The sequence below is a fragment of the Panthera tigris genome, chromosome B2 (genome assembly GCF_018350195.1).
Source record: "Panthera tigris isolate Pti1 chromosome B2, P.tigris_Pti1_mat1.1, whole genome shotgun sequence".
NCBI lineage: Eukaryota > Metazoa > Chordata > Mammalia > Carnivora > Felidae > Panthera > Panthera tigris.
Window position 1 is genome coordinate 22,814,505 of NC_056664.1, and position 14,053 is coordinate 22,828,557.

A 14,053-nucleotide genomic window follows, 5' to 3' on the forward strand; every position below is an offset into this window, starting at 1 on the left:
TCTCCAAATGCCACCTTCTCTTGAGTGATCAGAACAGCACACATGTTTCCAAAGTAGATACATGATATTTTTGTTGAAAACTAGGACAGTGTTTTCCTCAAATCCTCATTCCTCACGATGATTGGAATTTTGTTTCCTCTCCTGGCACCGTCCCTATCTTCAGGGGAACAGCCCACCTACAGCGAGTCTTAACTTTAATTCTTGGACAAAAGTGGAAGGCTCATAGGTGTTCACCTCTCCACACTCGTGTGGTTTCTCCTGTGCATGTCCCCTCACCGCCGTTGGTAGAGTAAGCCATCTAGCTTTGGAGATCTCTCATGACACAAATTCTACTCTAAAAAGTGTTCCTTTGATGGAAACATTTTTAAAAGGTAAATGACCCTCTGTAAACATGTTTTTGGTTCTTTGAGGAAGTCCTTCTTTTCTATTTTTTTCCAGAGTAAACACTTTTTTAGGTTGGAAGGCCTAGGGAGAAATAATACCCAAACTGGCCCTATGACTCTGAGAGGAAGTGGTTAATGAAAGGAGGGGGCTAATAATCTACAGAGAAATCTGTTATCACAATGATGCTGGATATAAGGGTTCTTTCTGGAACTTCAGGAAGTTCTGAATAGAAACAGAGAACTGCACAGAACCCCAGTTTAATGCTGAGATTTCCTGTTGCCACACCACACAATTCAATGCCTGAACAGCTCATTAACTAACCACTTTGAGCAACAAAGCCGTCCAACTCTGGGGACAGGAAGAGCGGAGACAGAGTGGGAGTAGCTCCTACGTCATGTTCTGAAAGCTCAGTCGTGGAGCCTCATTTTTTCTTTCTGAGGAACTCATGGACGCTGAAACTTCCTCCTCCTCAGCTGTTGGCCAGCAGCAGGCCCTAAATTAGTTAAATTTAACTATAATAAACATGCTGCAAATGAATTATATTTAACTCTAACAGCCACCTCAGGGTTTGTCTCGAGATGGAATAATTTTAGCTTATGCCACCATACGTCCCCTAACTAAGGCAGAAAGTAATTACCTAAGCATTTACCATAACAAGTTCACTGACACTCACTATTTATTATAGTGTGTGAACATTCGAGTCTTTTGTATAGTCAGGCATAGACCGTAGGCTGCTGAATGTGTAGTCTCGGATGGACGCAATAGGGACACCAAAAATAAAAATGTTTCAGGCAAATATAAATCCGGTAGAACCACCTAACTTCATCTTCATTAACAATTAGTAATAATTTTGGAGAGTCCCAGTTGAAACTTTTATATTGTCAGTAGAACAGGGCCGGCTAAGAAATTGAACACTGTAGGTCAGATGATAAGCTTTTTGAGAGAAAAGGTACATGGAAACACTTATAAAGTGTATTTATTTAAAAACAACAACAACATAAAATTGGGCTTCAGTGCTATGCATGCTAATGAGAAATCATGTTTATCTATCCATTAAAGCAGGATCTTACTCAGTAGCATTTGGTTAGGGGAACAGTCTGTTTCTCAAAGTACCCACAAGTAATAACAACTTAAACTGCCATTCCTCATAAAATATTCTGATATTCTATACTTCATTTGTTCTGAATAATCTCCCCATTTGAAAAATTCTCACTTATTCACTCATCCCTTGTGCATTTATTATGCATCAGTTGTGGGCTGAGTACTATAAATGTAAAGAACAATAAGACTTGGTCTCTGCTTTCTAGAAGCTAAGAGCTGAGTAGGAGACACAGCCCTGTAAACAGATGACTTCCTGCAGTGTGATATCTGCAATGATTAGTGAGGTATACTGCCTGTTCAATGAAAGTTAATTTGTTTGGTATTGATTTATGGGATTCAAGAAGGAGAACCTAACTATGACTTGACGAATAGCCAAACTGCCTCGGGCTGGCCCTGGCCACTGCATACCCTTTGTATACATGTGCCTTTAGGGCAGAATCACCCATATTTAAGTGCATATGTCATTAACATGCTACATTTAATTGGTATATGTGATCTGTGAAGCTTCATGTTTTCACTTCTTGCCTTAAAGAGGCTTACAAGAGAAAATATATAATAAAAAACGTTTAGATATGAATGAAAATGAAGAATAAATATGAGGGGTGGTATGTTACTGACGCCTTTTTTTTTTTTTTAATATATGAAATTTATTGTCAAATTGGTTTCCATACAACACCCAGTGCTCATCCCAAAAGGTGCCCTCCTCAATACCCATCACCCACCCTCCCCTCCCTCCCACCCCCCATCAACCCTCAGTTTGTTCTGTTTTTAACAGTCTCTTATGCTTTGGCTCTCTCCCACTCTAACCTCTTTTTTTTTTCCTTCCCCTCCCCCATGGGTTTCTGTTAAGTTTCTCAGGATCCACATAAGAGTGAAACCATATGGTATCTGTCTTTCTCTGTATGGCGTATTTCACTTAGCATCACACTCTCCAGTTCCATCCACGTTGCTACAAAAGGCCATATTTCATTCTTTCTCATTGCCACGTAGTATTCCACTGACGCCTTTTCAAGCCAGACTCATTTCAGCCCACTCCCTCCCTGTTCCCCTCCAGAGGCCATGAGCCATATGAGCAAATACAAAGAGAGACCTGCAGGTGTGGGTTGAGAATGAGGTACAAGGGTGCTTTGGCCAACTCAGACCCTCTTGTCCTTCACCAGCTCTGGACTGGGGTGCTGGGTGTTGTTGAAGCTGACAAGGTGCTAGCCCAGCATCCCCTCTGTTAGGCTGCCTTCTCAGCTGATTCTCTCAAGAGCCCACAGGGGGCAGGAGAGGCTCATAGGGCAGGATTCAGCAAGTCCAGACTTGTGGCTGAAATCCATCTAGTGGCACCTCTCTCCTGACAGAACAGTGTGGGGAGGGGAAATTTCAGGAAGAGTAGGCCTGCAGAGATCAGGAAAGAGGGCAATGCAAACAGCAAGCTCTGAAGGATTCTGCGTGGAGCCGGATGACCTTCACCCCCAGCCCTGAGCCTCTTCCCCACCAGAGTGAAAGGGAAAGTGGTGAGTAACATAATTCTTAAGATTAAATTTACCTGCACCTTAAGGCAAGCCAGGTTTTTCTTGGCAGTTAACTCTTAAGACATTTCTCACAGAAGGTTTTATAGAGGGGGTGCTGAAGGATAATAATGGATAAGATCCTCAGCAATCTTCCTGTTGGACATTCGGTAACACATTGCATATGGCTGTTTCTTACAGGACCTGATGATGAATGCCGAGTACAAGCTGCTCAAGCTTCTCTCCGTGAAGGCCCGAATAACAATGTGGACACGGTGTTATAAAATGATTCCCACAGCAGGATGGGAATTAACATTTGTTTGTTTGTTTCAGGTATGCGCTAGGTACTCCAGATTTATTATTTAAACACAACTCTCTTGAAAACACTACCCAGTAAGTATTACTATCCTCATTTTTACAAGTGAGCATACGGAGACCCAAAGAAGTTAAGTAACTTGATCAAGGCATACAGCAACCAAAAGGTAAAACCAGGATTCCAGCTTGGATATGTCTTCAAAGCCACACCTTTTTGCTTCAGCTGTTTCTAAATAATATTCTTTATTATAATATTCTTTACATTTATATAAATATATATATTTATAATATTCTTTTTGAAATGTTTTGCCTGAATCAAGCTGTAAAAACCACCTAAAAATCAATTCATTTAGTTAGGTTTTAGGGGTTCTTTTCCCACTGATTTCTCTGATGATCTGACCAAAATGATCAATTGGCTGGCTATCACGGTCATACAGACATTTGGGTAAGTCAGTCCCACACTTAAACTGGTGCAATATCATTTATATTTGCTGTCGCTGTCCAGCAGTACAAGAGCAAACATAAATATTTGCTAATGTGGCTGTGTATAAAAGACAAATAAAACTCACATTATATACAAGTCACCCCCATTTATAAGTAAAATTCAACATAACTGAAGCTACTGAACCCTACATCATCCCTTGGGGGAAAAAGCCATATTTTAAAACCTCTCATCTGTTTTCAGACCAACTATTTATTGTCAGCGTACAGAGACTTCTGAAGGAGTCGAGCTGAGGAACAGCTGAGAGAAACTCTCTGATGACGGGCATGAAAGCAATGTGTGCCAGGAAACAATAAAGCAGGGGGTTGGAGACAAAACTCAGCAGCTCAGGAAGCACACACACCACAGGCATAATTTCTCATCAATGTCAGAAAGTGCTTCTTTTGCTCTAAGAGGTGGTCACCAGCAGCCAACACAGTTTAAGAAGAGAGAGCATCTGTCTTCATCAACCCACTCAAGGTGTGTTTACCTACTGGAAACTCAGAGAAAAAGAAATGTAAACTAACTAAATGTGGTTGATGTCTTCACCTCTCTTTGCTCTGTCTCCATTTCTCCATTTGCAAACTAAGAGCTTTGAACAGAGCTAAGGGCTCATCTGGGTCTGACATTCTATAATTCTATGAATTCAGCCACTGGCTCTATGACTGGTATTGATTTTTTTTTTAAGGGGCTATCTTTAATATCAAATGATACTTCTTTGTTCTCCCCAGATTTTGGTTTTGTTGGTCATGATCTTAATCACATTTTGATCATTTTGTCTATTTTTGTATCTCTAGTGTCTAGCACTGCATATGCACGGTTCATGGCAAATCTTCATCATGCACTAAATATTGATTAAATTTTTGTCTCTCCTTCAACTGGCAAGCCTCTTGGAGCTCCCGGTACTGAACAGGAGAAGACTCAATACGGTTCTTGCACAATGAGGCTGGCTGCTCTCTTGTTATCAAGAGTCACTCACGGAGCATCTAGATTGGCACCTCTTCCAATTCAAAGCACATTCTGGGACCTGCAGTGGCTGTTAATCAGCAAGTGTTTACTGAGCTTGCTTTAATGTGCTTTGCTCCCTCTCTCTCTAAAAAAAAAAAAAAAAAAAAAAAAAATGGTGCCCCTTACTTCTGTTTCTTTTAGGTAAGAAATAAATATTCTAAGTTAGTTGAGGGAGTTGGATTTTTCTTTGTATAGTTCACCACTCCTATTTCAGGGCATTATACATAGGAGGAACTCAATATTTTGGGGTTAACAGAGTTCGGTGATTTAATAAACACCATAGTCTTTTCAAGCACAGTACCCTAGATCTTCTATGGCTAGGAACCCTCCTTTCCTACTTCGGGATCCTACCGTGGGGCTAGATGCACCTCCCCTTTTTAGGTCTCTTCAATGTCAACGCCTCTACAATTATAGCCACCTCTTTTCCCTCATGATACTCTTGCCAGATCACCAACTCGTTCTATTCAGAAGAGTGCAACTGCCGTAAAGAGAAAGCAGGAGACTCTCACCTTCTGCTGCGATGTCACCCTGTAGCTGGCTTGTGGCTAGCTTTTGGTTTACCCACTTGAATTCTGCCAGGGTCTGTTTTGTGAAAGAATTAAAAAGGCAATACTACGTAGTTAAACTTCAAAGGAAATAGTTAAAAGAAAGAAGCACAATTTCCATTATCTTCCCAAATGGCTAAATGCATTTCAGCCCCTTATGTTTCCAAAAACTGTTTATAATGTACTTTTCTCTATTCTAGGTCACTGAAATGCCTGCCCTGGGCTATGTGTTTCTGGCTCAGACATCCTCATATGAGGGGAAAATGAATACAATAGAAACATAAAGCATACAGCCTTATTATCAAGCAGATAGAAACCACCTCATATACACACACCCATGCCTCTGTGTCTCCTTGACATTCTCATCTCAAATCCCTCAGGAGTGTGTGAGTACTAAATCTCCAAGAAATTCTTTCTGTTTTGAAGACAAGCTGCATTATGGCCTGCATTATGCCTGTCTAGTCAGCATTCTCTGTGCATTCTCAAAGCTGTGCCCCATGGGCTCAAGAAACAGTAGACCGCCAGCCCTAGCATTGTCCCTAGAGTGGGTCTAAGGAACATGGCCTCCTACCCACCTGCTGCATCTCCTCCATTGCCATCAGCCAGCTGAGGTTTCAGGCTTTAGGGATATTAGAGGGTCCCCAAGGAAAGCCACCAGTCAGCACCTTGGCCAGCTGAGCCTCAGTTTAGGCTCTGTCAGGACAATAGTCTTATGTGACCACCCAGATTCTGCTTAACAAATACTCCATTGTTAGAAAGCTCTTTGTATGAGCTGAGGTCAACCTCTTATAATTTTCTCCTACTGGTCTTAGTCCTGTGCCTGAAAGAGTATATTCCATTTTCATCATGAAATTGTCTCTTTAAAACAACATAAAGTAAACAAAAAGCCAGCATCATTGGGTATGGAGGAATAGAGAAAACTAGGTGAAGAGGACTGGATCAAACTGATAAAGAGAAGCTTCTGTGTGATGAAGAAGCAGTGAAAACAGGACCCTTCCAATCTCTTCTTTGTCCAACTGCCTTTGAACTATGAGGGGACAGACCCAGAGAAATCGCTGGAGAGCAACAGTTATAAAATTTGACAAGTACATAATAAGTGCCTACTCTGAGGAAGGTCTCATGTGAGTGCTAGGTGCAGAGATGAGGTTCCTGTCCTCAATATCTCATGTTCTACCAAGAGAAATAGACAAATCCAGATCTAAACACAATACAATGTCCATTATTCAAAACATTTACAGTCATGGAGTTATGGGTTACTTTGTGCTTTTGAGATGACACTTTATGAATTAATTATTCATCTAAAATAGAAGTAGAGGAAATCAAAGGAAGTCAATTTTGGGATATGGATATACCAGGGAAATCACTGATGCAAGACCAAGGAGAGATATGTAGACTCTCTTGGTCATGAATCCATGCCCAGGACTTGGGGGCTGATTTCCTGGGTGGGAGGTGATGCCCTTCCCTAACATGGCCCTAATGGCAATGCCAGCTGTCTTGAGGGCCAGGCCAGCTCAGAGGACATTTTGTAAGTGGGATTGAGTTGAAGGGGTCTACTTGGCTCTTAGCCACTCAGATATCTTTGTTTTCTGGCCCTTTCTCTCCTCTTCTAGTGCAGGAGGGTTTCTATCTTCAGCATAAAATTAGCATAGAGATGAAGCCATTTCAGGGGATATATAGTGAATTGACACAGCAGACATTACGTTTTTCATTTCTAAAATGAAAAAGTTACCTTTTTTCTTTAAAATCCCAAGACTGCCACTTAATTTGTGTTAGCCTGCACTTCCACTGTTGCTCTGTCAACAGTGGAGCAGTGCTGAGGAAGGCTGAAGAAGGTGTAGGAAGATAGCAGCTGTGGGCTGTGAACAGAGTCATCTATCCATGGGGATACCTAAGCACCTGCAGGGCATGGCACTGGACAGCTTGTGGACAGTCCATCCTTGGAGTCTCTAGTAGACACACTGATAACGGCCCAGGAGCGAACAATAGTGCTGACCAAATCTTGCCTCAAGATATATAGGGCAGAACCTGGTCCAAATTCACTCCTGTCTGTCTCTGACTTCCCTCACATCATTTCAAAGGCTTCTTCACTCTCCTTCCTCTTCCTACTGGAAAAAAAGATTCTGAGTAGCTAGGCTGGGACAAATGACAAATTTGCCATGGAACTGGCCCCACCTCTTCTTCCTCACCAACTTTTGTCTTTTTTTAGGTTTTCTCACGTCCCTCCTCTCCTCTCTTTTAAGCTCTTAAGTTCTTTCCACTTTTTCATTAGTGGATTGCTTCTGATCTCATCGGAAAACATTCTCTGAATCATTAACAATATAAGATGCTATGGAAAGCTGTCTGCTGGTGGCCCCAAAGGCAATCTCTCTTCAATGTCACTGTCAGAGCTTTTCAATTAAGGGAGCACAGAGTGGCTCTGAATAACACTGGATCTTTACAGCAAATGATTCCATCCAAACAGATTTAGGAAGAATGTTTTCTGGGAAGTTCAATCATCTGATTTCATGGCTAAATAGTCTAAAAGAGCTAAAAAATAATGTTATTTATGTGCACCAAGCTGGAGGAAGGTATTCTGTGTCTCTGAGAGTCATGCTGTTCCTCCTGGGTGGGTGGGGTGGGGGTAGTGTTTTTAATGCAAAGGGAATAAATACTGCTTATTGCATATGTGGAAAATGATAAATCAACATTCATATAATATAAAATCTTGTTACTATAGATCATATGAATTTAGACACTGTGAAAAACTGGACATACAATAACCTACTTTTAAAGTTGCATGTGATGAAGACAAGGTGTCTCCTAAATGAAACCTCCAACAAAAGGAGGCAGGAAGACAGACTTCTGAAGCCCATTCTAGTATCTAAAATAGCTAGACTCTGTTAAGTGCTTAGTATGTGCCAGCTATTGTTCTAAGAGTTTTATATTAACTCTTTGTTTCTTTTTTAAAAAATGTTTATTTATTTTTGACAAAGAGAGAGAGACAGAACATGAGTGGGGGAGGGGCAGAGAGAGAGGGAGACACAGAATCCGAAGCAGGCTCCAGGCTCTGAGCTGTCAGCACAGAGCCCGACACAGGCCTCAAACTCATGAACTGCGAGATCACAACCTGAGCCAAAGTTGGATGCTTAACTGACTGGGCCACCCAGGTGCCCTGTGAGTTAACTCTTTCAATGGTTATAATAATCATATGAGATTAAGTAGTATTAGGTCTAGTTTATACAGAAGGAAAAAGGGGCACAAAGAAGTTCTAACCTGTCCAAGGTCACACATGGCCGGCAAATGGCAGGTCCGGCATTCAAACCCAGGCAGCCTTCCCCGAGCACCTTCCCTTTTGACCAGTGCTATTATACATTGCTAGCTTCTCATGAAAGAACCTGAAAAATAGCTAGTTAGCATCATTTTCTTAGATACTTATGATTTTGGTTAATTACTGAAAGTAGTATTATGCGGTCTTTACACACATTTCAACTAATCTAGGTAACACTTGTTCCTGAATTAGTTGAAATGGCAAATGCCAGAAATGGGAATGGCCTCAGTAGACAATACTTCTCTCTCTGACTACATCCTGAGAGGAATCCTGGGAGGCTCCTTCTGCACACAAGGGGTTACATGAAGCTTTGGAAGCTGGCAGTATGGGTAACGACTTCCACATTGCTGTTGGAGCAAGTGTAACATATAGCACAGAGGTGTTATGACAATGATTGTCATATTTCATAAATTACATTCTGCTATTCACAGGGAAGTCCCTGCAAAACCAAAGCAATAATATGCATACAGAACAGCAGTAATAATATTGTAAGCAATGCATTGTAAGGATGGGGACATATAACAAATGAAAAATACAGTCTGTAATAAAAGAGCTGAGAGAAGAAATGAATACTGTGAAAAAAACATGTTGTGAATTTAAAAACATGTTGAGACAGAATAACTCATGGTAAGAAGTTAATAAAAAATTACAGTGGCCTGGATCCATGTCAAAGATAAGCCCAAGTAGAAAATCTAAGCAAAACAATAAAAACATTTTTCCTTTTTTTTTTTTTCATTCAATGTAAAATATCTTTTTGTCCAGTTGAACACAGTAACTTCTGGAGAGATTAGTTCAATAAAAGGTTTCCCAATGAAGGAAGGAGGCTGGTGTGCTTTGGCAGTATGAGACCCCCAGAAAGGATCTGTGCCTAAGTCGAACCACAGGGGGACAGCCTCATCCTCATTCACAGCACCCACCACACAAAGGCCTGGCTTCTCTGCTCAGCCTGCTTCCCCACTCCATCATACTATTTCAAATGTTCTCCATTATCCTCAAACCACCCTGACCTGACCTCTCCCTCATTCATCCTCAAGAAAGCCCTCCCATGTACTTCACAGAGCAGAGAGAAGCCACTCAGGTGGGGGCTCCACCAATTTCCAGTCGCTGAACTGAGAAACCTATAGTTATCTGTCTCTCCATTCTGAGGTCAATGCTATTCACCTCCTTCCGCTTTGGGTACCATGATGTCCCGTCTTCTTTCAAGAACAATGCACCACTGGGTATGCCCTCTCTCCCTCACTCATGTAGTCAATCTCTCCTCTACTGGATCCTTTTATTGACTTCTTAATAGACTTTATTTCTTAGAGGAATTTTGGGTTCACAGCAAAAGTGGGAAGTAGGCACAGACATTTCCCATATACCCCCCTCCTCCACACATGCATAGCCTCCCTCATTATCAACATCTCCTGCCAAAGGGGATTTGTTACAACTTGGTGAACGTACACAGACACATAATCATCACCTACATCCATACTTTACATTGGAGTTCATCCTTGGTGTTTTTTGTTTACTTGGAAATACACAGAAGTCTACTACTTTTTTATAAAACTTTCCTTGACTCGCACATCCCCTCCAACTACCACTTGGTCTCTCACCTTCCCTTGAGTTGTCTCTCCTCACTGTCTCTATTTCCTCCCACTTTTTTCTCAATCCACTTTAAACCTCACCTCTGCCTCCCCCAAATGCTCATTTCTCAATAAGGTGGCCAATGATTCTTATGTAGCCTAAATATCAATGGCTCTTTGTTAGTCATTAACAAAGTCATTACTTTTGTGATGTGCTGTGTGATATGTTGGCTATACTCAGTGTCTTGAAGTATGCATATTCCTTGGCTTCTATAACTCCCACACCCTGGCTCTCTCTCACTTGCCCAGCTCTGCCTATTCCATGCTGGTTTATTATCCTTCCCCTGGTCACTAAATGCCTGAGTTCCTCAAGACTCACCCCAAATCCCTTGGTTCTCATTCCATTCTTCTAGTTGATCTTCTCCATACCCTCAGTTTCAAATATATCCTAAATGAAGATTACCCACAAATGTATATTCTAGTCCCCGTATCTCCCGTAAGCCCCAGACTATTTTGAATTGCCTGTGCAACATGTTTACCTTAGCATCTCAGGTAAGCCTCAAGGTCAATGTGTTCAAACCTAAATCTCAACTACCTATGTCCTTTTTATCAATAAATGGCAACACCGTCCATCCAGTTCCACAAGTCAGACACTTGGGGTCATCCATCATCACCTCATAGTCAAATAAGTAGCAAGTTCTGGAAATTTTATTATTTATTAATGTTAGTATCTGTTCACTTCCCTCATCACCTTGGCCATAACCTCAGCCCTGGCTACCATTATCTCCAGTGTAGCTATTGCAATAGCCATCTCTTGGCCCTGTAGCCCCACTTTCCCCTTCCAATCTATTCTCTACAAAACAGCCAAAATACGTCTTTTTGGAAACCAAATCTAGTCATGCAACATGCTTTGCTTAAGCATTTTGGGGGCTTCCTATTGCTATTGATAAAATAAGATGTCCTTACCCAGCCTATAAGGCCCAGCATGGTCAGGCTTTGCCCACCTCTTCAGCCTGGTCGCCACATTCTCCCTTTTGTTCACCTACATTGGCCTTCTTACTGGGTCCACCATGCATCAAGTTTTTCCTGCCAGATCCTTGCTTGTGCTTCCTCAGCTTTGAATGTTCATCTCTCTCCCACCTTGCACTCAACCTTGATTCCAGTGTTCAGCTATTCTTAAAACACCACGTTAATAACTTAACCCAGTTGTCATTTCACGTTTATATTGATTAAATTTAGTTTTTCCATCTAGTCTAGACTATAAGGTCTTTTCAAATAGAGCTGTGTCTGTCTTTGCTTTCCACTGTAACTACACACAGCGTAACTACACACAGCAGACATTCAGTTGAACAAACAAATGAATGAATGGACTAATGAATGAAGATGGTAACCAGACTGTGATAGAGAGAGTGCAGGATTGGTAAATGGCTTCTCTTTGTAGAGTGGGGTAAAGGAAGGTGGCTGCTCCAGTCTGGAGCGAGAGTGAGGTCTACCAGCAAGGCCTCTTTCAGAAATGACACATTCTGGCCATGTTTACCATGCCTCCCTTAAGAGAAAGGAAAGGGAAAGAGGGAGAGGAGGGAAGATAGTAAAGCAAGATTTCCAACCTCCTTTAAAATGTAAATGCCCCTGAGAAGGTACATTTTAAAGTTCATTCCATTAACTAACACATGAAATATCTGTGAAAGCCTTAGGAGGATTTAGCAACACTGAAACCGTCTTCAATGCACCTTGTCATTTATATTACAGTTCTTTTTAACACATCTTTGTACTATGTTCTCTATATGCCTATCTCCTTCAACTGGACTATAAATTACTTGAAGCCAAGGACTGTGATTTTCTTTCCCTGCTATGTAGCATTGAAGCGACACTGGTGTCTGGCATAGCTTGGGCACTCATGAGTGTTTTTTGGTGAAGGTCAGATAGAAAAACAAGGAATTGGATAAATGTAAAGGTAGGCATAGAAAACAAAGCTGCCTAGTTTACCATTGTGCAGATGGACTAAAACGGTATATACCAAATAATTATATCACCCTGATACAGGGCACTCTAGTGTAGCGGAATGAGCAACGGGCTGGAAATCAGAAGACAATTCTGTAATTATCTATTCACCTGATTGTCACCTCTTTAAACTGTGACTTCCTTAAGAGATGGCAGGCTTTTTTTTTTTTTTGTCTTTGCGTGGGGTAAATGTGATTCTCTTCTCAATCCCTTTAATATAGTTACCAAATGAATCAAAATCTAGTTGTAGCTCTTGAACTGACTAGCAGGTTAGTGTTGTCTAGAAGTCTTGTCTCTCTGGGTAAAAATCCTGATGGTAAAGTGATACAGTAGGACAATATGCTCTCCAATATCTTTCTCTCAGGTCTAACATTTGATGAATATATAATTAAACATCTGAACAAGGAGAGAAAAGCTGGGGACAGCCAAGGAGGAAGTAATTGTGTTAATTACAATAAGTCAAATGGGACTTTAAGAAATCTTCCATAATGTTCATCCTAACAGGTATTGCTAACAAGGATCACGATAAAGGAGCAACTAGTATAATATTGGCAATTTGCATAAAAGTCTCTTAATATATTGCAAAATGTTATGGGGAACAATTATAAAACAGGGGTGAACGTCGGTGCCAGGGAACCTGGTAGTTCAGGAAGACAGTAATTCAAATAAAAAAATGACCCAGTCTGAAATATGATATGAGCTTATATAAACTATTTTTACCAGCAGCATCTATGGAAAGGATGATTAAGTAATTTGACATGAATTTGAAATTATCTAATAACTTGGTTTTACCTTGGAGGAGAAAATGCTTAGTTTCTCCTAAAATTCATCTCCCTGAAGATTTCTGACAAACATGCCAGTCATATATTTTGCTAACAATGTATCTACCTCCTTCTGGAAAAATCAGTTCATTAATGGAAAATTCTTGGCAACTTCCCTCCAGTTTATACAATGTAAATGCCACCATGGCTACGACAATAATGTGCTGTGCAACATGGATTTCTCGAGGAAGCAAGTGTACAAGTAGATAATTACTTATAGTTAAATGTGGTTAAACAACAGTCTCAGACCCCAGAAGGATACATCTGCATAGCTCAACATTCACTTCCTTGAAGCATCTACGTGTTTTTTCTTGGTCTCAGTAACGTGCTGTACAAAGTGTATTTCTTAAGGAAGCAAGTGTACAAGTAGATAATTACTTATAGTTAAATGTGGTTAAACAACAGCCTGAGACCCCAGAAGGATACATCTGCACAGCTCAACATTCACTTCCTTGAAGCATCTACAGTTTTTTCTTGGTCTTAACAATTGGGGATGAAAATCTTTCAAAAATGTGTTGTTTCCAAACTCTGCAGAGTAATAACCATAATAACTTAGTAGTAACCACCAATGTTTACTGAGTACTTACTTTGTGCCAGACAGTCCTCAGTGCCTTTATATGCTCATTTATATAATCCTCAAAGCAACTCTGAGGAAGGCACTATTTCTTATAATTCCCCATCTCACGGATGTGGACATTGAGGCACAGAGAAGTTAAATAACTTGCCTAAGGCAACATGGTGAGTAAGTGGTGAAGCCAGTATTTGAACCCAAGTAAGCAGCCTGCCTCAAAGCCCACACTCTTAACGACAATGCGATACCAGGCCTTTATAAACTACTGGCCATAATATAATGTAAACTTCTAGTGAAAACAGAGTTACAATTTTGAACATCAATTTTTGAAAATGACTCTGTGTTCCCTTTCCGTATTCTCTGCTTTTAAAAACCATTAATGCAATTCAGGCTTCATGCAGCTAAATGCATAGAAATCCCAGTGCAGCACTAATAACCAAAACCCCTTTGAAGCCAGA

At 40.8% G+C, this 14,053-nt stretch overlaps 1 protein-coding gene across 20 annotated transcripts in view; it reads right to left on the reverse strand.

The window, feature by feature from the left end:
- FARS2 (phenylalanyl-tRNA synthetase 2, mitochondrial) overlaps positions 1 to 14,053 on the reverse strand; it is a 532,053-nt gene that overhangs the window by 98,558 nt on the left and 419,442 nt on the right. Inside the window, exons 12-13 of one of the 20 annotated variants that reach the window (XM_042985811.1) lie at positions 5,295 to 5,367; positions 3,895 to 4,270 (exon numbers count right to left, since the gene is read on the reverse strand). The exons of the other annotated variants lie outside the window; for them this stretch is intronic. Of the exons in view, the coding sequence (XP_042841745.1) occupies positions 5,309 to 5,367 (59 nt within the window). The 3' untranslated portion in view covers positions 3,895 to 4,270; positions 5,295 to 5,308. Of the gene's footprint in view, positions 1 to 3,894; positions 4,271 to 5,294; positions 5,368 to 14,053 lie in introns of those variants that run through there. 20 annotated transcript variants of the gene reach the window in all.